Source organism: Coregonus lavaretus (genome assembly GCF_964263955.1).
Source record: "Coregonus lavaretus genome assembly, chromosome: 28".
Lineage (NCBI taxonomy): Eukaryota > Metazoa > Chordata > Actinopteri > Salmoniformes > Salmonidae > Coregonus > Coregonus lavaretus.
This window is the reverse complement of record NC_140015.1, coordinates 20,868,492-20,891,147: the sequence shown is the minus strand read 5'-3', so window position 1 is coordinate 20,891,147 and position 22,656 is coordinate 20,868,492. Positions and strand designations below refer to the sequence as shown.

At 43.4% G+C, this 22,656-nt stretch overlaps 3 protein-coding genes across 3 annotated transcripts; all 3 read left to right on the top strand.

The window, feature by feature from the left end:
* The first annotated feature begins 1,342 nt into the window (after window positions 1-1,342).
* LOC311103612 (FAD-dependent oxidoreductase domain-containing protein 2-like) lies at window positions 1,343-9,730 on the top strand. Its single transcript, XM_084145209.1, has 10 exons — window positions 1,343-1,459; window positions 1,885-2,102; window positions 2,305-2,616; window positions 4,327-4,578; window positions 4,755-5,090; window positions 5,266-5,432; window positions 5,597-5,762; window positions 6,117-6,343; window positions 6,548-6,718; window positions 6,973-9,730. Exons 2-10 carry the CDS (start codon window positions 1,888-1,890, stop codon window positions 7,203-7,205), a joined length of 2,079 nt encoding a protein of 692 aa, XP_084001335.1. The 5' UTR covers window positions 1,343-1,459; window positions 1,885-1,887; the 3' UTR covers window positions 7,206-9,730.
* Window positions 9,731-10,106: 376 nt separating this feature from the next.
* Window positions 10,107-12,604, top strand: LOC311103594 (ankyrin repeat domain-containing protein 54-like). Its single transcript, XM_084145188.1, has 8 exons — window positions 10,107-10,696; window positions 10,994-11,041; window positions 11,154-11,252; window positions 11,391-11,462; window positions 11,641-11,688; window positions 11,780-11,904; window positions 12,000-12,107; window positions 12,270-12,604. Exons 1-8 carry the CDS (start codon window positions 10,318-10,320, stop codon window positions 12,342-12,344), a joined length of 954 nt encoding a protein of 317 aa, XP_084001314.1. The 5' UTR covers window positions 10,107-10,317; the 3' UTR covers window positions 12,345-12,604.
* A 257-nt stretch (window positions 12,605-12,861) lies between these two features.
* LOC311103574 (HMG domain-containing protein 4-like) lies at window positions 12,862-22,656 on the top strand. The gene is made up of 13 exons (XM_084145163.1): window positions 12,862-12,920; window positions 13,639-13,728; window positions 13,879-14,015; window positions 14,104-14,179; window positions 14,296-14,892; window positions 15,038-15,241; window positions 15,374-15,564; window positions 20,533-20,614; window positions 20,716-20,780; window positions 20,924-21,023; window positions 21,194-21,369; window positions 21,678-21,800; window positions 21,974-22,656. Exons 2-13 carry the CDS (start codon window positions 13,692-13,694, stop codon window positions 22,016-22,018), a joined length of 1,833 nt encoding a protein of 610 aa, XP_084001289.1. The 5' UTR covers window positions 12,862-12,920; window positions 13,639-13,691; the 3' UTR covers window positions 22,019-22,656.

Below are 22,656 nucleotides of genomic sequence, written 5' to 3'. Positions count from 1 at the left end.
ACAAGAGTGATTCAATATGCTGACTTAACTGCAGGCAGGACTCAATGGTTTAGTTAATCCAATTTAACCCAATTCTCTCTCCCATTGTGTTCATTGCACTTTGTGTTGGTACAAAGTTGCAGCCACAAATGACTAACTGCAGGTCAAAATTCCTTTCAGGGGATTACATTGTAAACTCTTGCTCTCAACATTCAATTAGTATGATTTACCCTACATCTGTCTATTATCCATCTATTGATCTATTACCAATCTATAGATAACCTGATATGACACCAGCTAGCATAATAACATGATTCAACAAAATAGAGAAGTGGGATAACATGACTCAACAGAAATGTATGTTGCAGTCGCCGAAGGCAAAAATCATATCAGAGCAATTTCTAGGCATGATAATATTATGAATAGTTAATTATGTTTATGATATTATAATAATATGCATGTTATGTTTCACTTAATTAACATTTAATAATGATTAGTATGTCTTTCACAAAACATTAATCAAATTACTACAATTATCTAAAAATCTAAAAAATTGCAACATTACAAAGTTTATTACATTGAATGTAATAAAGAAGGTCAAACTGTTACTTTTTCTACTTGATACTTTTGTATCAAAAGTAGCTAACAGTTCTTCAGTGGTGGAAAAAATACCCAATTGTCATACTTGAGTAAAAATAAAGATACCTTAATAGAAAATGACTCAAGTAAAAGTGAAAGTCACCCAATAAAATCCTACTTGAGTAAAAGTCTAAAAGTATTTGATTTTAAATATACTTAAGTATCAAAAGTAAATGTAATTACTCAAATATACTTACGTATCAAAAGTAAAAGTAAAGTATAAATTATTTCTAATTCCTTATATTAAGCCAACCAGGCGGCACCATTTTCTTGTATTTTACATGTATGGATAGCGAGGGGCACACTCCAACACTCAGACATAATTTACAAACGAAGCATGTGTTTAGTGAGTCCGCCAGATCAGAGGCAGTAGGGATGACTATGTTCTCTTGAAAAGTGTATGAATTAGAATATTTTCCTGTCCTGCTAAGCATTCAAAATGTAACGTGTACTTTTGGGTGTCAGGGAAAATGTATGGAGTAAAAAGTACATCATTTTCTTTAGGAATGTAGTGAAGTAAAAGTAAAAGTAGTCAAAAATATAAATAGTAAAGTAAAGTACAGATAACCCAAAAAACTACTTAAGTAGTAATTTCAAGTATTTTTACTTAGGTACTTTACACCACTGCAGTTCTTGTCCGTCACTTTAATTTTTTTTATCACGCCCTCTATTTTACACACAAGCTCTTATTGGTCAGAATACTTTGGCATGCTTGAGCGTCGTATCAAGGTATAGGGGCTCCGTTATGAAATCCCAGAATGTAGGTTGTTGGAGAGTTTTATTTACAGACCAAATGCTAATTGATATGGGTTTAGATGAGAGGGAACCATTGCAGTGAAAGGTAAGACATCCTACTTTAATTGATCTGTTGTGTCTTTTGGGCTCGTGGAGTGCTTCTCAAACAGCGGTCTAGTGCAGCTGCATCCCCTCATTTCGAGTTATGATGTCGGGCTAGAGTTTCAAGGCGAGCACGGGGATACACCCCATGAAGGCCCACTATTGTCGTACTTTCTCTGTTCTTCCACTCACTTGAACAATGCTATCTGATATTTAATTTCAAATGACCTTCTTATGTTGGTAAAGCCACTGAAAGGAGTTGCATGACTTTTGTAATAATATGGTTGCTGCTGTCAGTGGATATTTTCAGGCTGCAGCTTCCAAAGCTTAAATGTGCCATTGATTATTGTCACCAGGGTATTGCAATGACCTTCACTAAACCCACTCTCCCACCAATAAATGCCTTCATTGCCTTTTACTCATTCATAGGTCATGGATTCCCCTATCCTTCTTCTCCTTGCCCTCCTGGTCACCCTGGTCCAATGTTTTCCTGATGACTACAACAGTCACAACAGCACCCGTCACCATGACTACTGTGTGCTTGGAGCCGGGCCCGCGGGCCTTCAGATGGGTCACTTTCTCTCCAAGAGTCAGAGAGATTACATCATCTTGGAGAGGAACTCGGGGCCAGGGAGCTTCTTCAATATGTGAGTGCCACTGTAGTAATGGGTGTCGGCTATATCGGGTGTTGCACTTGCTGAATACATTTTCCAACTCAGCAAAGTATTTTGTGACAGTGCAACAATGATGCAACTCTCTCTATTGCCCTGCTCATAGAAATATGTCCTGACCTACACCATGTACATGAACGTGTTGTATCTCATGGATATTTTTTCTCTCCATTTAAAGATACCCTCGACACAGGAAACTCATCAGCATCAACAAGATCTACACAGGGAGGCGGAACCGCGAGTTCAACCTTCGCCACGATTGGAACTCCCTCCTGAGTGACAGGCCTGACCTGCTGCTTCAGCGAGTCAGCCGGGAGCTCTACCCCGATGCAGACTCATTCCCCCGCTACCTCTCCATGTATGTGAAGGAGCTGGGGCTGAAGGTCCAGTATGGGGTGGACATCGGGAAGATCAGGGCCTCAGAGTCTGAATCACCTAGAGGCAGGGGATACATACTGACTGACCAGGGTGGACTGGACTATACATGCAGGTACTGTGTTATATCCATACTAATACAGTGCATTCGGAAAGTATTCAGACACCTTGACTTTTTCCACATTTTGTTATGTTACAGCCTTATTCTAAAGTGGATTAAATTGTTTTTCTCCTCAACAATCTACACACAATACCCATAATGACAAAGCAAAAACTGGTTTAAAAAAAACGGAAATATCACATTTACATAAGTATTCAGACCCTTTACTCAGTACTTTGTTGAAGCACCTTTGGCAGCGATTACAGCCTCAAGTCTTCTTGGGTATGACGCTACAAGCTTGGCACACCTGTATTTGGGGAGTTTCTCCCATTCTTCTATGCAGATCCTCTCAAGCTCTGTCAGGTTGGATGGGGAGCGTCGCTGCACAGCTATTTTCAGGTCTCTCCAGAGATGTTAGATCAGGTTCAAGTCCGGGCTCTTGCTGGGCCACTCAAGGACACTCAGAGACTTGTCCCGAAGCAAATCCTGCGTTGTCTTGGCTGTGTGCTTAGGGTCATTGTCCTGTTGGAAGGTGAACCTTCGCCCCAGTCTGAGGTCCTGAGCGCTCTAGAGCAGGTTTTCATCAAGGATCTCTCTGTACTTTGCTCTGTTCATCTTTCCCTCGATCCTGACTAGTCTCCCAGTCCCTGCAGCTGAATAACATCCCCACAGCATGATGCTGCCACCACCATGCTTCACCTTAGGGATGGTGCCAGGTTTCCTCCAGACGTGACACTTAGCATTCAAGCCAAAGAGTTAAATCTTGGTTTCATCAGACCAGAGAATCTTGTTTCTTATGGTCTGAGTGTCTTTCGGTGCCTTATGGCAAACTCCAAGCGGGCTGTCATGTGCCTGTTACTGAGGAGTGGCTTCCGTCTGGCCACTCTACCATAAAGGCCTGACTGGTGGAGTGCTGTAGAGATGGTTGTCCTTCTGGAAGGTTCTCCCGTCTCCACAGAGGAACTCTAGAGCTCTGTCAGACTGACCATCGGGTTCTTGGTCACCTCCCTGACCAAGGCCCTTCTCTCCCGATTGATCAGTTTGGCCGGGCGGCCAGCTCTAGGAAGAGTCTTGGGGGTTCCAAACTTCTTCCATTTAAGAATGATGGAGACCACAGTGTTCTTGGGGACCTTTGCTGCAGACATTTTTTGGTACCCTTCCCCAGATCTGTGCCTCGACACAATCCTGTCTTGGAGCTCTACGGACAATTCCTTCAACCTCATGGCTTGGTTTTTGCTCTGACATGCACTGTCAACTGTGGGACCTTATATAGACAGGCGTGTGCCTTTCCAAATCATGTCCAATCAATTTAATTTACCACAGGTGGACTCCAATAAAGTTGTAGAAACATCTCAAGGATGATCAATGGAAACAGGATGCACCTGAGCTCAATTTCGAGTCTCAAAGCAAAGCGTCTGAATACTTATATAAATAAGGTATTTCTGTTTTAAAAAATGTTCATACATTTGCAAACAAATTCTGAAAACCTGTCTTCGCTTTGTCACTATGGGGTATTGTGTGTGTGTGTATATTGATGAGGATTTTTATTTATTGAATCAATTTTAGAATAAGGATGTAACGTAACAAAATGTGGAAAAAGTCAAGGGGTCTGAATACTTTCCGAATGCACTGTATCTAATGTAAAAGGATGGAAATATGGAAAAATTATCCGCTATGAATACCATTCAAGAGATGATTATCTCTCTCTTTCTCTCTTACCCACAGAGTCCTCCTGGTGTCCACAGGACTGTGGGATCCTCAGAAGGTCCAGTTTGAGGGCTCAGACCTGGTGGAGGGCTATGAGTCCATCCCTGTGGACCCAGAGGAATATAAGGACCAGGCCGTGCTGATCCTGGGCAAGGGGAACTCAGCATTTGAAACAGCTCAGAGCATCCTGGGTAGGGCCAGCCGGATCCATCTCTATAGCCCGAGCCCGGTCCGCCTAGCCTGGCAGACACATTATGTCGGAGACCTCAGGTACTGAGAGGCATGATTTAGGTTTTGACTCCCATATTGTCCTCTCCTACCAATTGTTATTTCTTTTGTTTCACTGATTTTAGTACTCCTGCAGCAGTGTTTTAGATCGGAGTATGTTGCTATCCTCTTAGCATAATCTTTACATATCAAAGTGATCTATTTTCTCTCTTCCACAGAGCTGTGAACAATGAGCTGCTAGACACGTACCAGCTAAAGTCCCTTGATGGGCTGGTGGAGGGAGGCCTTGAGGACATTGCTATCGTCAGAAATGGAGAGGATAAAAAGAAGCGCTCAGGCAGAAAGAAGAAGTGTAGATCCAGTGGGAAGGAAAAGCGTGGCCAGTTGTTCCTTACTCTAGCTGAGCTACTGGACAGTCCGGATGGGAAGAACAGTTCAAAGGTCACAGCGACAAACCTGCCTGTGTACCACAATGACAACTTCTCTCTCCGCCAGCCATATGATCGTGTGATCCGCTGCTTGGGGTTCCGGTTCAACTTCAGCATCTTTGATGGGTATGTCAATTATAATTTTACAGTGGCATGTCTTTACATAGTGCGGAAAGAGTTCTGTTAAAGTAATTGTTTTCTATGGAAGTGGTGGCTCTTCTATTTTATAATTTTCATTGGAAAAGCCATGTTTCAGTCAGATAATGTCAGTCTGTCCTAATGATACCGTTAATCTCTCCAGCTCTGCCCGCCCACCAAGCAGTGAGGGTGCCAGGGGGCGGTTGCCAGGGGTGACAGCCTGGTACGAGGGGCGGGGAACCCCAGGCCTTTTTGTTCTGGGGACGGCTGCCCACTCAAGAGACTATCGCTCTTCTGCAGGGGGGTTCGTTCATGGCTTCCGATACACAGGTAACCATTCAAACTGCTGGTATTACAACGCAGACAAGAGTAAATCTGACTTCTGTATAGTTAGTAACTGTCTGTAAAGGGGCAATTTTGTCTATAATATAATGTTTATATAGACAAAATGTTTATTTGACTATTTATGGTTCTAACTTTGTGTTCCACCCTAGTGCGTGCTGTACATAGAGTCCTTGAGCTGCGTTACCATAGCAACTCGTGGCCAGCAACCAAACTGTCAATCAGTCAGCTGCAGTCCTGGCTGTTGAGGAGGGTCAATGAGGCCTCCGGACTGTACCAAATGTTTGGGGTACTTGGAGACATCATTTTACTAAGAGGGTAAGTAGTGCTGAACCACTGTGCACATTTGTCTTCATGATTATTGTCCTTCATTGTAATCTCTACCAATGAATCTCACATTGATTGATTGCCTATAGATATCCCGATTTATGTTAATTAAGGCTGCGTTTACACAGGCAGCCCAATTCTGATATGTTTTTCACTCATCTGTATTTTGACCAATCCGAGCAGCTCTGAAAAAGATCTGATGTGAAAAGATCTGATGTGATTGGTAAAAAGACCAATTAGTGTAAAAAAAGGTCAGAATTGTGATGCCTATGTATACGCAGCCTAAATTTGTCAATTTGCGAACCAGTTTAACTTGAATAATCTACTCCTTTCCTTTCCCGTCAGCTCTCACTGTGAGTATCTGGAGGAGTTTCCCCTCCAGGCCCTGCCCCAGTTCTCATCTCTGTCTGGCCACCAGCTCTCCAAGCATGGTCTGCTGGTTCTGGTCCTGCAGTACGGGATGAACCGCACAGACTCACTGGGCCCTGGCAGAGCAGAGTCAGAGTGGACCCGTGCCTGGAGGTCCAACTTCCTCCACCCTGTTCTATACTACTACGACACACTTCCTACGGGTGAGTGTGAGAATGTTATAAACCTTATGAAGAGGACAAAACAGTTTGGCTTTATGGTTGTGTTGAAGTAATGACATTCAAATGAAGAGTATGTCTGTGTGTAGCACAAGGCATCTTTGTGGTATGACGTCAGCACTCAAACCTACATATGTATGTAAAAATATAATACATGTTATTCTTACATTTGTCTGCCACCCTAAACAGAGAGGGACATGAGACACCGTCCTGTTGGCTGGCCACTGCCACGACCCAAAGCAGTGCATCACATGATCGAGGACTTCTTGACTGAGTGGGATGGGCCCATCTCCCACAGCCAGCCACTGCGGCGCTTCCTGGAACATTGTCTCCACACTGACCTCAGGGCCTTCTATGCAGGTAGAGCATGTCCTCTCCTGATCCCTCATTACAACATGCCCTTAGGATATGTCCTTTATATTTCCATATACAGTACCTCCTACTCATCTATTTGTATCACACACGATTTGTTTGTTCGCTTGAAACATACTTTCATACATGATCTGTGTTATTACTGTTTTATTACGGTTCTGCCCACTCAGTTGAGACATTTTATTACTTGATGATTACTGTTTTACAATGTGTAAAATTGACCTTGTTTCTTTTCCCCACAGAGTCATGTTTCCGCTTTTCCCTTACCAATCGAAAGCCACCCCTGTTTTGTCGTCAGGGATACCTGAGGAAGCATGGGGTTGTTAGTAATAGTCAGCTAAGGCAGCATGCCCATGAAGCTGGGCTAATGCCTACAGAACAGGACTCTGCATCCCTAGACACAGACCCATCGTTCCCTGATTACCTTACCCGAGCTGGAGCCTCAGTGTCCTCTGCAATGAACCTCGACTTCTGATTGTTTACCCAAGGATCCCCAAACTAAGCAAATGACAGTTTTGATGTCCCAAGACATTCTCTACCTCTCATTATAATATCCCATTAATATATACAGTATATACACTGAGTGTACAAAACATTAAGAACACCTTCCTAATATTCAGTTGCACCCCCCCTCCCCCTTTTGCCATCAGAACAGCCTCAATTTGTCAGGGCATGGACTCTACAAGGTCTCGAAAGCATTCCACAGGGATGCTGGCCCATGTTGACTCCAATGCTTACAACAGTTGTGTCAAGTTGGCTGGATGTCCTTTGGGTGGTGGACTGTTCATGATACACACAGGAAACTGTTGAGTGTGGAAAACCCAGCAGTGTTGCAGTTCTTAACACAAACTGGTGCGCCTGGCACCTACTACATACCCCGCTCAAAGGCACTTAAATATTTTATCTTTCCCATTCACCCTCTGAATGGCACACACACAATCCATGAGCATGTCTCAATTGTCTCAAGGCTTAAAAATCCTTATTTAATCTGACTCTTCATCTACACTGATTTAAAGTGGGTTTAACAAGTGACACCAATAAGGAATCATAGCTTTCACCTGGATTCACCTAGTCAGTCTGTCATGGAAAGAGCAGGTGTTCTGAATGTTTTGTACACTCAAAAGTTTGGACACACCTACTCATTCAAGGGTTTTTCTTTATTTTTACTATTTTCTACATTGTAGAATAATAGTGAAGACATCAAAACTATGAAATAACACATATGGAATCATGTAGTAACCAAAAGTGTTAAACAAATGAAAATATGTTATTTTATATTCTTCAAAGTAGCCACCCTTTGCCTTGATGACAGCTTTGCACACTTGGCATTCTCTCAACCAGCTTGATGAGGAATGCTTTTCCAACAGTCTTGAAGGAGTTCCCACATATGCTGAGAACTTGTTGGCTGCTTTACCTTCACTCTGCGGTCCAACTCATCCCAAACCATCTCAATTGGGTTGAGGTCGGGTGATTGTGGAGGCCAGGTCATCTGATGCAGCACTCCATCACTCTCCTTCTTGGTCAAATAGCCCTTACACAGCCTGGAGGTGTGTTTGGGGTCATTGTCCTGTTGAAAAACATGATAGTCCCACTAAGCGCAAACCAGATGGGATGACGTAACGCTGCAGAATGCTGTGGTAGCCATGCTGGTTATGTGCGCCTTGAATTCTAAATAAATCACTGACAGTGTCACCAGCAAAGCACCCCCACACCATCACACCTCTTCCATGCTTCAGGGTGGGAACCACACATGCAGAGATCGTCCGTTCACCTACTCTGCGTCTCAAAAAGACACGGTGGTTGGAACCAAAAATCTCACATTTGGACTCATTAGACCAAAGGACAGATTTCCACCGGTCTAATGTCCATTGCTTGTGTTTGTTGGCCCAAGCAAGTTTCTTCTTATTATTGGTGTCCTTTAGTAGTGGTTTCTTTGCAGCAATTCGACCATGAAGGCCTGATTCACGTAGTCTCCTCTGAACAGTTGATGTTGAGATGTGTCTGTTACTTGAACTCTGAAGCATTTATTTGGGCTGCAATCTGAGGTGCAGTTAACTCTAATGAACGTATCCTCTGCAGCAGAGGTAACTCTGGGTCTTCCTTTTCTGTGGCGGTCCTCATGAGAGCCAGTTTCATCATAGCGCTTGATGGTTTTTGCGACTGCACTTGAAGTAACTTTTCAAAGTTCTTGAAGTGTTCCGTATTGACTGACCTTCATGTCTTAAACTAATGATGGACTCTTTGCTTATTTGAGCTGTTCTTGACATAATATAAATAATATGTACTTGGTCTTTTACCAAATAGGGCTATCTTCTGTATACCACCCCTACCTTGTCACAACACAACTGATTGGCTCAAACGCATTAAGAAGGAAAGAAATTCCACAAATTAACTTTTAACAAGGCACACCTGTTAATTGAAATGCATTCCAGGTGACTACCTCATGAAGCTGGTTGAGAAAATGCCAAGAGTGTGCAAAGCTGTCATCAAGGCAAAGGGTGGCTACTTTGAAGAATCTCACATATAAAATATATTTTGATTTGTTTAACACTTTTTTGGTTACTACATGATTCCATATGTGTTATTTCATCATTTTGATGTCTTCACTATTATTCTACAATGTAGAAAATAGTAAAAAATAAAGAAAAACCCTTGAATGAGTAGGTGTGGCCAAACTTTTGACTGGTACTGTATATACCAAATATTTTGGTTGAACAACTATCCTGACTCCTCTGAGAGTTGACCGCTTATCCCATTTTAGTCCTTAAAGCATATTTATATATTACACTAAATTGTGGCATGTTTTATATGATGTAACTTTAGATTTGAATGTGTACAAACAGTATGGGTGATGTTGGGTTTTCATTACATGGTGATCTATGCATTATGCATTATTTATTTTTTATACTGTTTGTGTAGGCCTACTACTGTTATTTATCTGCTTACTTTATTTTCTGTTGCAACAGATGTAAGACATTAAAGAGAGAGAACATAATGCTCTGATGTTTACATGTTTTTGTAGTATACAGCGTATGGGCAAAGAATATTTCTTGAATTTCTTCACTCTAAATCGTATCTGTTTTCAAGATTTCTTGAGCGTAAAATCTCACATAGAACTAACGCGATATTCAATACTGCAAGCACACATCCCGCCTGTCCCGATTGCTCATTGGCTTTTGCACGGGAGTGGGGGTGCTTTGTTTTTCGAGTGGAAAAAAACAACGTTGACTCTGATTGGTCATAGTCCTTCTCAACTTTCCTCTGTACAATAGGAGCGCCTTTTACTGCTTGTTCTCCGTGAGAATTGAAAATATGAAACAGGAGACATTTTGGCTCTTGTGACAGGCGCTCATATTGAATTCAAGGCATGAACATATGAGCCACAATGGTAAATGTGTGTAGAATAGTTTCTGTATTGATGTCCTAGTGCCAGCGATGGCAACGGAGGAAATAAACGACGTATTCAAAGTTCTAAGTCAGTTCATCAACATAAATTACTATTTTCGTAGCTCCTAGTACTGGCTTGCGAACGAGGATCAATTTGAAGAGAGAACGGCTAAATAAATCTTCCATATGAGTCGGTGAACATGGACGGGTGGAGTCCAATTGTTGCAACAGCTTCTGACGATGAACGTTCAAGCTCCGAGGGTGAACACACGGTGGAGACTGGATCAAGAGAAACGGAGGAGAAAGAGGGTGAACTAAAGAGAAATGATGAGAGGATGGATGGAGGTGCTGCTGAGGGATTTGGGATAACTGGATTCGGGGAGGGCACGGTGAGATTGAGTCGTACAGGACAGACCGCTGAGCAAGAACTTCGGTACCTCCACTTGCTATGGGAACCCAGTCGAGTTGGATTAGGGGCGGGTGGCGCGAGCAGCAAACCCGGGAAGGTGACAGGGTGTAGAGCGAGGCGACAAGGGAGAGCCCGGCGAAATGTGGGGCCCATTGGAAAATATATTTATGGTACAGAAATTCCACACACTCAAAATTGGAAAATGTTTTTGTGTTGATGGAAGAGTTGACTGTGAATTCCAAACCCAATCATGAGGTGTAAATAGTGTAAAGCTGTCTGAATGTTGCGGTGGGACTGGGATGTCATGCAAGGCTATGGCTCCTGAACTTTGATAACAGTATCATCAGTATGCATTATACTAGCCTAATACATCAGACGGTGATAGGCATTTCCACACTCAACGCATAGAGCTTAGCATTATACCTGTTGTTTACCTGAACTTTGGCATGTTTGTTCATTCTCTCTAGTGGTGAAGAGGTTTCGAGAGGCTGCCAATGGCAACGACATTGATACAGGTAGGCACTGAAGAGAACTATTGGAACATCTCTATTGTAAGTCTCAACAAGACTAAGTAATATATGGCATCCCTTTCAGGTGTTTAAAGTTTCTGTCTCTTTTTTTATCCAGTGCGCAGGCTTCTTCAAGAAGATATAGACCCTTGTGCAGCAGATGACAAAGGAAGAACAGCCCTCCACTTCTCCTCCTGTAACGGCAACGAGAGCATCGGTAAGTCAAAGTGAGAAGTGCAAGGGACTCATGATTCATTACTCAACAGAGTAATGACATTGTTATGAACTGATAATAATCACATCAGCATTACTGTGAACAAATTATTAACTCGTCCCCTTCCTTCTGGCTCTGCAGTGCAACTTCTTCTGAGCTACGGTGCTGACCCTAACCAGCGGGATGGCCTTGGGAACACCCCTCTCCATCTGGGTAAGAACAACACATGGCACAGAAAGTATAGCATTTAGTTCAGTGGTGTACAACATTGCTACTTTAGGTCCCGATGGCAGAAAAGTAAAAGATGAAAAATGTATTTTGATTTTACTTTTCCATGACTGAAAAATGTATATATTCCACAATCTTTCCACTTCTGCACCTGTCTCTGCAGCGGCCTGTACCAACCATGTGCCTGTAATCACCACATTGCTGAGAGGAGGTGAGAAGCCATACTGTATGTATGAACACACATGGACATACATACTGTACACCAGCTGAGGGTAACTTGTTAATGTTGTGTTTCTGTTCAGGAGCACGTGTGGATGCCCTAGACCGAGCAGGAAGGACCCCCCTGCACCTGGCACACTCCAAACTCAACATCCTGCAGGAAGGAGACTCGAGGAGTATAGAAACTCTAAGAGGGGAGGTCACACAGGTAATAAGGGGTTATAACAACAGCACTATGTAAACATTAGTATACCAACGTTTATTTGGTGCAGTCTGAAATTCTCTCTCTCCATGGCTCTGTAGATCATTCAGATGCTGAGGGAGTACATGAATGTGATGGGACAGAGTGAGGCCAGAGAGAGACTGGACCATATCTCATCACAGCTGCAGCACACACGCACCAAAGAACAGGTAAGACACATTTGTGTTTAACTCGCTCTCTCTCACACACACACACCTGTTTTTTGGCATTGAACCAAATGGTAACACAACCAACTGATATCATTCTTATTACTTGGTACAAGCATGAATGAGCCTTCACAGGTGACAATTATGGCTTCTCTTCTGTTTCAGGTTGATGAGGTAACTGACTTGCTGGCCAGCTTCACGTCACTCAGTCTACAGAAGCAGAATTTGGGGGATAGGTAGAGGGGGCTGTCTTTGTGGATACATTCTCCTGTTTACCACGGGGGTAATGGGCATACTACTGTGATAAAGTACATAAAAAATATATTTATGAACTCATTACCTTTGACTGTTGTGTTGGTCTCCCTCTCAACATCATATTTGTGTCACTGCCTTTTTTAAATGTTGCCTTGCATGTGTTGTACATTAATGTTTACTGTAAAAAATGAATCATGGTCATTGTTGTAACAATCTGAGTTAATGGATGAATAAAATATGTTTATAAGAAAAAGAGGGTGTCTTTGTAGACTTGGTGTAACATCAATATGCATTGTCAGTTAATGCAGTTGTCATTATCTCATTCATAGAATTAGTAAATGGAAAATAATTGTTACATATTGGTTACATTACAATATCTTCAAATTAATAGAAGCAATGTATATTTCCCGCAATTGGCATTGTGCACTACAATAACGTACACAATTTAATTGTTCTGATTCGCTACATCCCAGTCAAGTCCCTCCCCCTGCCGACATGCGTCGTTGTTGACTGGTATCAAAGATGGCGACTGGAACCGCGTAAATTGGTGAATCCGGAGAGGTAGTAAAATTACATATAATTGTACATTTCTTCTCTCTTTGCGACAGTAAAATGCACATGTTCTCACCTCAGTATGCTAAAAAATAATTTATGAACCAAATGCTTGGAAATGACTTTCTTTCTCGATTTAGACCGACATAGGCCTAGCTGCACCAGAAGCCACGGACTGCTATTGCAGTACCTTCCGGATAACCCAGCACATAATCAGCAATACGAGTTAGAAGGGGTTTCAAATGTTGGGAGTTAGGGACTCTCAGCTAATGAAAGGGGGTGTGTTTGTGTATTTTTTCGAAAGTAGGCGGGAATTTATCCTTCAATTACCTAAACACACTTCAGTTTTGTAATGTATCTATTATTACTATAGGCTCAAGCATGCCATTTATCAGTGTAGACCGTTATCCAAACTTTAAGGAGAGACGGCAATTACAGCAATTGAATGTCCCATCTCATCACCCATATGTGGTGGCGGGTTGTAACAAGGCAGTTCTTGCTTTTTGACGGGGCTTACTCAGTTTGATCAATTTGGTGTACAAATACTTCTTTATTGTTGTCTCAGTCTCTTATTTATGACATCCTTTCATTCACAGTGAAATGTAAATATCCTGTATTTTGCAGTGAAACTGCTCTCAGTCACATGTCCGTGTTATATTGGCTGAGTCAGTGGCTGATGTTTCCTCCATATCCTTATGACTGTGTTCTAATATCTTCCTAATGTTAGTGACACCCTGACACAGAGAGACGAGCAAGCGGGTTGAGAAGAAAAGAGAGATCATGGCTTTTGAGGAGATCAAGAAGAAAGGAGTAGTTGGTAATTTGTGCCAGTTCTTTCCTCTTGTGCCTCTTATGTTCTTTTGAAGAAATTTGTCAATAATTTAGTTATTAAAAGTCATCATCATCATTCCAATTGTCATGCAATGCCTGAAGTTCCCATTGTGCATTACAACTATCTCTTTCTCAGAGGTAGGGATGGAAGGGGAAGTGGGCCTTGTGGCTGGTCGCAGTCAGAGAGAGAAGAGGAGATCATACAAGGACTTGCTCAGAGAGGAGGAGGAGATTGCTGCGCAGGTCCGCAAGTCCTCCAAGAAACGGCCCAAGGTAACACCAGAACACTGGCTTCAAAATGTAGTGCCATGTAGTTTCTGTTGGTTGTAAATTTAGTAAAATCCTGTATTTTTCTGTTTAGGACTCTGAACTTTTCTTATTGGGAGGGGACTCCCACAAGAAGAAGAAAAAGCACAGTGAAGACTACTATTATAGAGGTAAGGGAGGAAGGAATTCTGCTCTGTCAATAAAAAATATTGAATTATTTGTGTGAATTTTACGCTGAACAGATTCATTACTGTTCTCACTCTCCCTTCATTATGTTCTTTACCAGACCAGCAAGGCTCAGGCGCACCTCCCCACAAGAAGAAGCGAAAGTCGTCGGACCACTCCCCTTCCCTGTCCTCCTCGTCTTCCTCCCATCCCACAGACACAGCCATGGGGCTCCTACAGGCCATCACCTCCCCTATGGCCACCGGCTCAGACCCGAGCCCACACCTGCACAAGAAGCCCTCCTACCCGTCCTTCTCTTCCTCCCACTCCTCCAAAGACCGCAAACGTGATGGGAGCACCGGAGGAAGCAAAGGCTGCCACTCCTCTCATTCCCGCCCTATGTCCTCATCCTCCTCTTCCAAAAAGCACTCCTCCTCCTCCAAGTCGTCGTCTCTGTTCCATGGCGGTACCAGTTCCCCTAAAGGAGATCTCCTGAACCTACGCGAGCCGGATGGGCTGAGGATGAAGCTCATGCTCTCGCCTAAGGAGAAGGCCGAAGGAGAGGGCTTCCCCTTCCCTCCCCACTCCTCCTCATCCTCAAAAGGAGGGATAAAAAAGGAGAAGGACAGAGACCGGAAGCAGCTCTCTAAAGTCCCCAAGAAGATGCAGCAGAGCCGAGATCCACTGCCTGTTGTGGGTAAAGAAGTGGAGGTGGAGGGTAAGAGTGCCTTTGGCAACATTAGGCATAGATTTATCACTATGAGACATGATTAGAAACACAAATTTGCATGTGTACTTAACCACTTATCCTGTATTTGTATTGATTCCTGCATGAACCCTATGTCCTCTCTCTTGTGTGTCAGGGCACTACGGCGGGGGTATGGGGGGAGACAGCTCCTCCTCAGGGGGCGAACTGGAGGCAGGAGAGCTGGTGATAGACGACTCGTACAAGCATCTGTCAAAAAAAAAGAAGAAGAGCAAGAAAAGCAAGAAGAAAAAGGAGAAAGAGAAGGACAGGGAGAAAGACAAAGGCGGGAGAGAGAAGAAGCACAGCAAAGGATCAGGAGGTGATGAGAAACTTTTGGAACGCTGCCTCTAGTCTGCCTTAGTCCTATTGCAGAAAGATGTTTAACATTGGTTTCTTGAACAGTTACTTTCATTATGCATTCTAATACATGCTCCTTGGATGCTTTCTCCAGGAGACCCATCGAGAAGCCACACCCATACCCATGGCTCAGCCAATCACACTGCAGCTGGTGGAATGTATGCCACAGGGGCCCCCATCCCTACTCCCATCCTTACTCACCATCATCAAAGTAATGAAGTAGCAATGATGGAGAAGAAGAAAAAGAAGGAGGAGAGGGAAAAGGAAAAGCAGGAGAAAGAGAAGGTAAGAACCAAAACAGATTGGTAGTTTAGGCTTGTAGACAGTGTTTCCTGCATTTTGTACAGTGTATATATCAAATCAAATGTTATTGGTCACATACACATATTTAGCAGATGTTATTGCGGGTGTAGCAAAATGCTTTTATTTATATATTTATATATATATACACTGCTCAAAAAAGTAAAGGGAACACTTAAACAACACAATGTAACTCCAAGTCAATCACACTTCTGTGAAATCAAACTGTCCACTTAGGAAGCAACACTGATTGACAATAAATGTCACATGCTGTTGTGCAAATGGAATAGACAACAGGTGGAAATTATAGGCAATTAGCAAGACACCCCCAATAATGAAGTCATTCTGCAGGTGGTGACCACAGACCACTTCTCAGTTCCTATGCTTCCTGTCTGATGTTTTGGTCACTTTTGAATGCTGGTGGTGCTTTCACTCTAGTGGTAGCATGAGACGGAGTCTACAACCCACACAAGTGGCTCAGGTAGTGCAGCTCATCCAGGATGGCACATCAATGCGAGCTGTGGCAAGAAGGTTTGCTGTGTCTGTCAGCGTAGTGTCCAGAGCATGGAGGCGCTACCAGGAGACAGGCCAGTACATCAGGAGACGTGGAGGAGGCCGTAGGAGGGCAACAACCCAGCAGTAGGACCGCTACCTCCGCCTTTGTGCAAGGAGGAGCACGAGGAGCACTGCCAGAGCCCTGCAAAATGACCTCCAGCAGGCCACAAATGTGCATGTGTCTGCTCAAACGGTCAGAAACAGACTCCATGAGGGTGGTATGAGGGCCCGACGTCCACAGGTGGGGGTTGTGCTTACAGCCCAACACCGTGCAGGACGTTTGGCATTTGCCAGAGAACACCAAGATTGGCAAATTCGCCACTGGTGCCCTGTGCTCTTCACAGATGAAAGCAGGTTCACACTGAGCACATGTGACAGACGTGACAGAGTCTGGAGACGCCGTGGAGAACGTTCTGCTGCCTGCAACATCCTCCAGCATGACTGGTTTGGCGGTGGGTCAGTCATGGTGTGGGGTGGCATTTCTTTGGGGGGCTGCACAGTCCTCCATGTGCTCGCCAGAGGTAGCCTGACTGCCATTAGGTACCGAGATGAGATCCTCAGACCCCTTGTGAGACCATATGCTGGTGCGGTTGGCCCTGGGTTCCTCCTAATGCAAGACAATGCTAGACCTCATGTGGCTGGAGTGTGTCAGCAGTTCCTGCAAGAGGAAGGCATTGATGCTATGGACTGGCCCGCCCGTTCCCCAGACCTGAATCCAATTGAGCACATCTGGGACATCATGTCTTGCTCCATCCACCAACACCACGTTGCACCACAGACTGTCCAGGAGTTGGCGGATGCTTTAGTCCAGGTCTGGGAAGAGATCCCTCAGGAGACCATCCGTCACCTCATCAGGAGCATGCCCAGGCGTTGTAGGGAGGTCATACAGGCACGTGGAGGCCACACACACTACTGAGCCTCATTTTGACTTGTTTTAAGGACATTACATCAAAGTTGGATCAGCCTGTAGTGTGGTTTTCCACTTTAATTTTGAGGGTGACTCCAAATCCAGACCTCCATGGGTTGATAAATTTGATTTCCATTGATAATTTTTGTGTGCTTTTGTTGTCAGCACATTCAACTATGTAAAGAAAAAAGTATTTAATAAGATTATTTCATTCATTCAGATCTAGGATGTGTTGTTTAAGTGTTCCCTTTATTTTTTTGAGCAGTGTATATATATATATAATACACACAGTTGAAGTGGGAAGTTTACATACACCTTAGCCAAATACATTTAAACTCAGTTTTTCACAATTCCTGCCATTTAATCCTAGTAAGAATTCCCTGTCTTAGGTCAGTTAGGATCACCACTTTATTTTAAGAATGTGAAATGTCAGAATAATAGTAGAGAGAATGATTTATTTAAGCTTTTATTTATTTAATCACATTCCCAGTGGGTCAGAAGTTCACATACACTCAATTAGTATTTGGTAGCATTGCCTTTAAATTGTTTAAATTGGGTCAAACGTTTCGGGTAGCCTTCCACAAGTTGGGTGAATAATAAGTTGGGTGAATTTTGGCCCATTCCTCCTGACAGAGCTGGTGTAACTGAGTCGGGTTTGTAGGCCTCCTTGCTTGCACACACTCTTTCAGTTCTGCCCACACATTTTCTATAGGATTGAGGTCAGGGCTTTGTGATGGCCACTCCAGTACCTTGACTTTGTTGTCCTTAAGCCATTTTGCCACAACTTTGGAAGTATGCTTGGGGTCGTTGTCCATTTGGAAGACCCATTTGCGACCAAGCTTTAACTTCCTGAATGATGTCTTGAGATGTTACTTCAATATATCCACATAATTTTCCTTCCTCATGATACCATCTATTTTGTGAAGCGCACCAGTCCCTCCTGCAGCAAAGCACCCCCACAGCATGATGCTGCCACCCCCGTGCTTCACGGTTGGGATGGTGTTCTTCGGCTTGCAAGAACCCCCTTTTTCCTCCAAACAAAAAGATAGTCGTTATGGCCAAACAGTTCTATTTTTGTTTCATCAGACCAGAGGACACTTCTCCAAAAAGTACGATCTTTGTCCCCATGTGCAGTTGCAAACCGTAGTCTGGCTTTTTATGGCGGTTTTGGAGTAGTGGCTTCTTCCTTGCTGAGCGGCCTTTCAGGTTATGTCGAAATAGGACTTGTTTTACTGTGGATATAGATACTTGTGTACCTGTTTCCTCCAGCATCTTCACAAGGTCCTTTGCTGTTGTTCTGGGATTGATTTGCACTTTTCGCACCTAAGTACATTCATCTCTAGGAGACAGAACGCGTCTCCTTCCTGAGCGGTATGACGGCTGCGTGGTCCCATGGTGTTTATACTTGCGTACTATTGTTTGTACAGATGAATGTGGTACCTTCAGGCGTTTGGAAATTGCTCCCAAGGATGAACCAGACTTGTGGAGGTCTACAATTCTTTTTCTGAGGTCTTGGCTGATTTCTTTTGATTTTCCCATGATGTCAAACAAAGAGGCACTGAGTTTGAAGGTACGCTTTGAAATACATCCACAGGTACACCTCCAATTGACTCAAATGATGTCAATTAGCCTATCAGAAGTTTCTAAAGCCGTGACATAATTTTCTGGAATTTTCCAAGCTGTTTAAAGGCACAGTCCACTTAGTGTATGTAAACTTCTGACCCACTGGAATTGTGATGCAGTGAATTATAAGTGAAATAATCTGTCTGCAAACAATTGTTGGAAAAATGACTTGTGTCATGCACAAAGTAGATGTCCTAAACAACTTGCCAAAACTATAGTTTGTTAACAAGAAATTAAAAAATAAACTTCCGACAAAAAGTATTTGATCCCCTGCTGATTTTGTACGTTTGCCCACTGACAAAGAAATGATCAGTCTATAATTTTAATGGTAGGTTTATTTGAACAGTGAGAGACATAATAACAACAAAAAAATCCAGAAAAACGCATGTCAAAAATGTTATAAATTGATTTGCATTTTAATGAGGGAAATAAGTATTTGACCCCCTCTCAATCAGAAAGATTTCTGGCTCCCAGGTGTCTTTTATACAGGTAACGAGCTGAGATTAGGAGCACACTCTTAAAGGGAGTGCTCCTAATCTCAGTTTGTTAACTGTATAAAAGACACCTGTCCGCAGAAGCAATCAATCAATCAGATTCCAAACTCTCCACCATGGCCAAGACCAAAGAGCTCTCCAAGGATGTCAGGGACAAGATTGTAGACCTACACAAGGTTGGAATGGGCTACAAGACCAACGCCAAGCAGCTTGGTGAGAAGGTGACAACAGTTGGTGCGATTATTCGCAAATGGAAGAAACACAAAATAACTGTCAATCTCCCTCGGCCTGGGGCTCCATGCAAGATCTCACCTCGTGGAGTTGCAATGATCATGAGAACGGTGAGGAATCAGCCCAGAACTACACAGGAGGATATTGTCAATGATCTCAAGGCAGCTAGGACCATAGACACTAAGAAAACAATTGGTAAGACACTACGCTGTGAAGGACTGAAATCCTGCAGCCCCGCAAGGTCCCCCTGCTCAAGAAAGCACATATACAGGGCCGTCTGAAGTTTGCCAATGAACATCTGAATGATTCAGAGGAGAACTGGGTGAAAGTGTTGTGGTCAGATGAGGCCAAAATCGAGCTCTTTGGCATCATCTCAACTCGCCGTGTTTGGAGGAGGAGGAATGCTGCCTATGACCCCAAGAACACCATCCCCACCGTCAAACATGGAGGTGGAAACATTATGCTTTGGGGGTGTTTTTCTGCTAAGGGGACAGGACAACTTCACCGCATCAAAGGGACGATGGACGGGGCCATGTACCGTCAAATCTTGGGGGAGAACCTCCTTCCCTCAGCCAGGGCATTGAAAATGGGTCGTGGATGGGTATTCCAGCATGACAATGACCCAAAACACATGGCCAAGGCAACAAAGGAGTGGCTCAAGAAGAAGCACATTAAGGTCCTGGAGTGGCCTAGCCAGTCTCCAGACCTTAATCCCATAGAAAATCTGTGGAGGGAGCTAAAGGTTCCAGTTGCCAAACGTCAGCTTGGAGAAGATCTGCAAAGAGGAGTGGAACAAAATCCCTCCTGAGATGTGTGCAAACTTGGTGGCCAACTACAAGAAACGTCTGATCTCTGTGATTGCCAACAAGGGTTTTGCCACCAAGTACTAAGTAATGTTTTGCAGAGGGATCAAATACTTATTTCCCTCATTTAAAATGCAAATCAATTTATAACATTTTTTACATGCGTTTTTCTGGATTTTGTTGTTGTTATTCTGTCTCTCACTGTTCAAAGAAACCTACCATTAAAATTATAAACTGATCATGTCTTTGTCAGTGGGCAAACGTACAAAATCAGTAGGGGATCAAATACTTTTCCCCTCACTGTAGTCTGCTCATCTCCTGCTTGTCCTTTCTCTCTCAGCCCAAGAAGAAGAACACAACAGCGTACCAGGTGTTCTGTAAAGAGTACAGGGTCAACATCAACGCAGAGCAGCCGGGACTAGGTGGGGAGAGTTATTCCATTTTTATAATTACATTGGAACTATTCATAATTGTGGTACATATGTTATACAAAACCTAGAGAAAGACTTTACTGTTTTTGCAGTGTTTGGGGAGCTGAGCAAAAAGTTGGCAGAGGTGTGGAAACAGCTCCCAGAAAAAGATAAACTGGTAAGTTTCACTTGAAATGATCAATTTAAGAAGAGATTTGATTGATAATTCTGAGAAACATTTGAAATCAATTTAAGAATTGCGTGCCTGCACTATGCTATGAGTCATGGTCAATGGCCTAAATTGCTTCTATATACACACAGGTTTGGAAGCAGAAAGCTCAGTACCTGCAGCACAAGCAGAACAAAGCTGAGGCCACTACAGTCAAACGCAAGAGCTCCACAGATGGAGTCAAAAGCAAAGGTTAGAGCCCATCTGCAGCCACATTGGCCTTGCAGCTCTATCAGCTTTGACAGTGATTACAAGTCAATCAGTAGTCCTGCCACTTCTCTATGCTGCTTTATCTCTCTCAGTAGTCCACTGGACACTCATGTTCAGTTGGTCACTGCGTGTGTTGTATTTGTGTGTCTCAGGCTCTATGAAGGGCATGGGGCTGGGAGCAGGGCTGGTGTCCCCCAGCCGGGCGTCTGTGGGTGTGTCCCTGTCACCAGCACGGGTCCCTGACGTCGACCCAATTGACGCGGCCGCCCACCTGCAGCTATTGGGAGAGTCCCTGTCCCTCATCGGCCACCGGTTACAGGAGACAGAGGTACACACACCAACTACCTATTCCCTGTATCTTTTAACTTAGCTGTTTTTTTTAGTCATTTAGCAGACGCTCTTATCCAGAGCGACATACATTTTCATACTGGCCCCCCGTGGGAATCGAACTCACAACCCTGGCGTTGCAAGCGCCATGCTCTACCAGCTGAGCTACACGAGACCAGCTGTTGTGTCCAACCTTACTCTCTTCACCTACAACAGAAATGTCTCATTATCACGTTCATATGAGTAAAGTCTGAACAAAGATTTGTGTGTGACCACTAGACTAACTGCCTCTGCTCTCATCTCCCTCAGGGGATGGTGGCAGTGTCAGGCAGTCTCTCTGTACTGCTGGACTCCATCTTGTGTGCCCTGGGACCCCTGACCTGCCTCACAGCACAGATCCCCCAGCTCAACGGGTGTCCCCGCAATGTCTTGGTAAATCACTCACACCTTGCCATCTATCAGAAATGTTGTTCTAAAAGGTTTAATGTCCCACTTGGGCTGTATAGAGTAAAAATATGTGGCTGTAGTGACAGCACTTTGTGTGACAGCATGTGTGTTGCATAAGGCCAGCCTGTAACATTTCTCTCCTTTTATGTCTCTTTCAGTCCAACACCTTGGACAACATTGCCTACATCATGCCTGGGCTGTGAAGACCACAGAAACATTCCTTTCCCATCTACTGAGTGTCCTCGCCATGAAGTAAAACGTTTGGAGTGAGAGTGCCCATTATAGAAGCCTGGCTTGGGATGCAGACTATTATTTATGCCGCAAGGCATTGGAAAACGTGGACATTAATAGTTTCAACATGTTTTTTTAAATGTATTTTTAAATTTGTTGTTAATTTTCTATATATATATATTTTTTTTTTACTGAAACCTATTTTAATGAACACTCTTATCTTTCCCTCTGGCATGTCTGTTAGTGTCTTCAGATTTAACTGTATGTTCTTGTGAATGTGTGCGGGCGTGTGTGTTTTCTGTGTGTATACAGTATCTCCAGAGGCTAGTTTTTACTCAAAAGGACAAGCCGGGGCCCAAATCCACCATTGTTCCTCTTCCATCAACATACCATGAAAATAATATATTTGACAACTGCTCATGTTTGTTTTACCAGTTAATTACATAATGACTTGCTCTTTTGTATATATGCTATTTTACTGTGTATTAAGGTTTAGATTTTGATTGTAGAATGAAATTTGTATACGGTAGAAACATTTTCAGGCAACTGCAATCAAACTACTGTTGTGGTATTTGCAGCTTTTGAAGCACAAAGCCACATTTTCATTAAT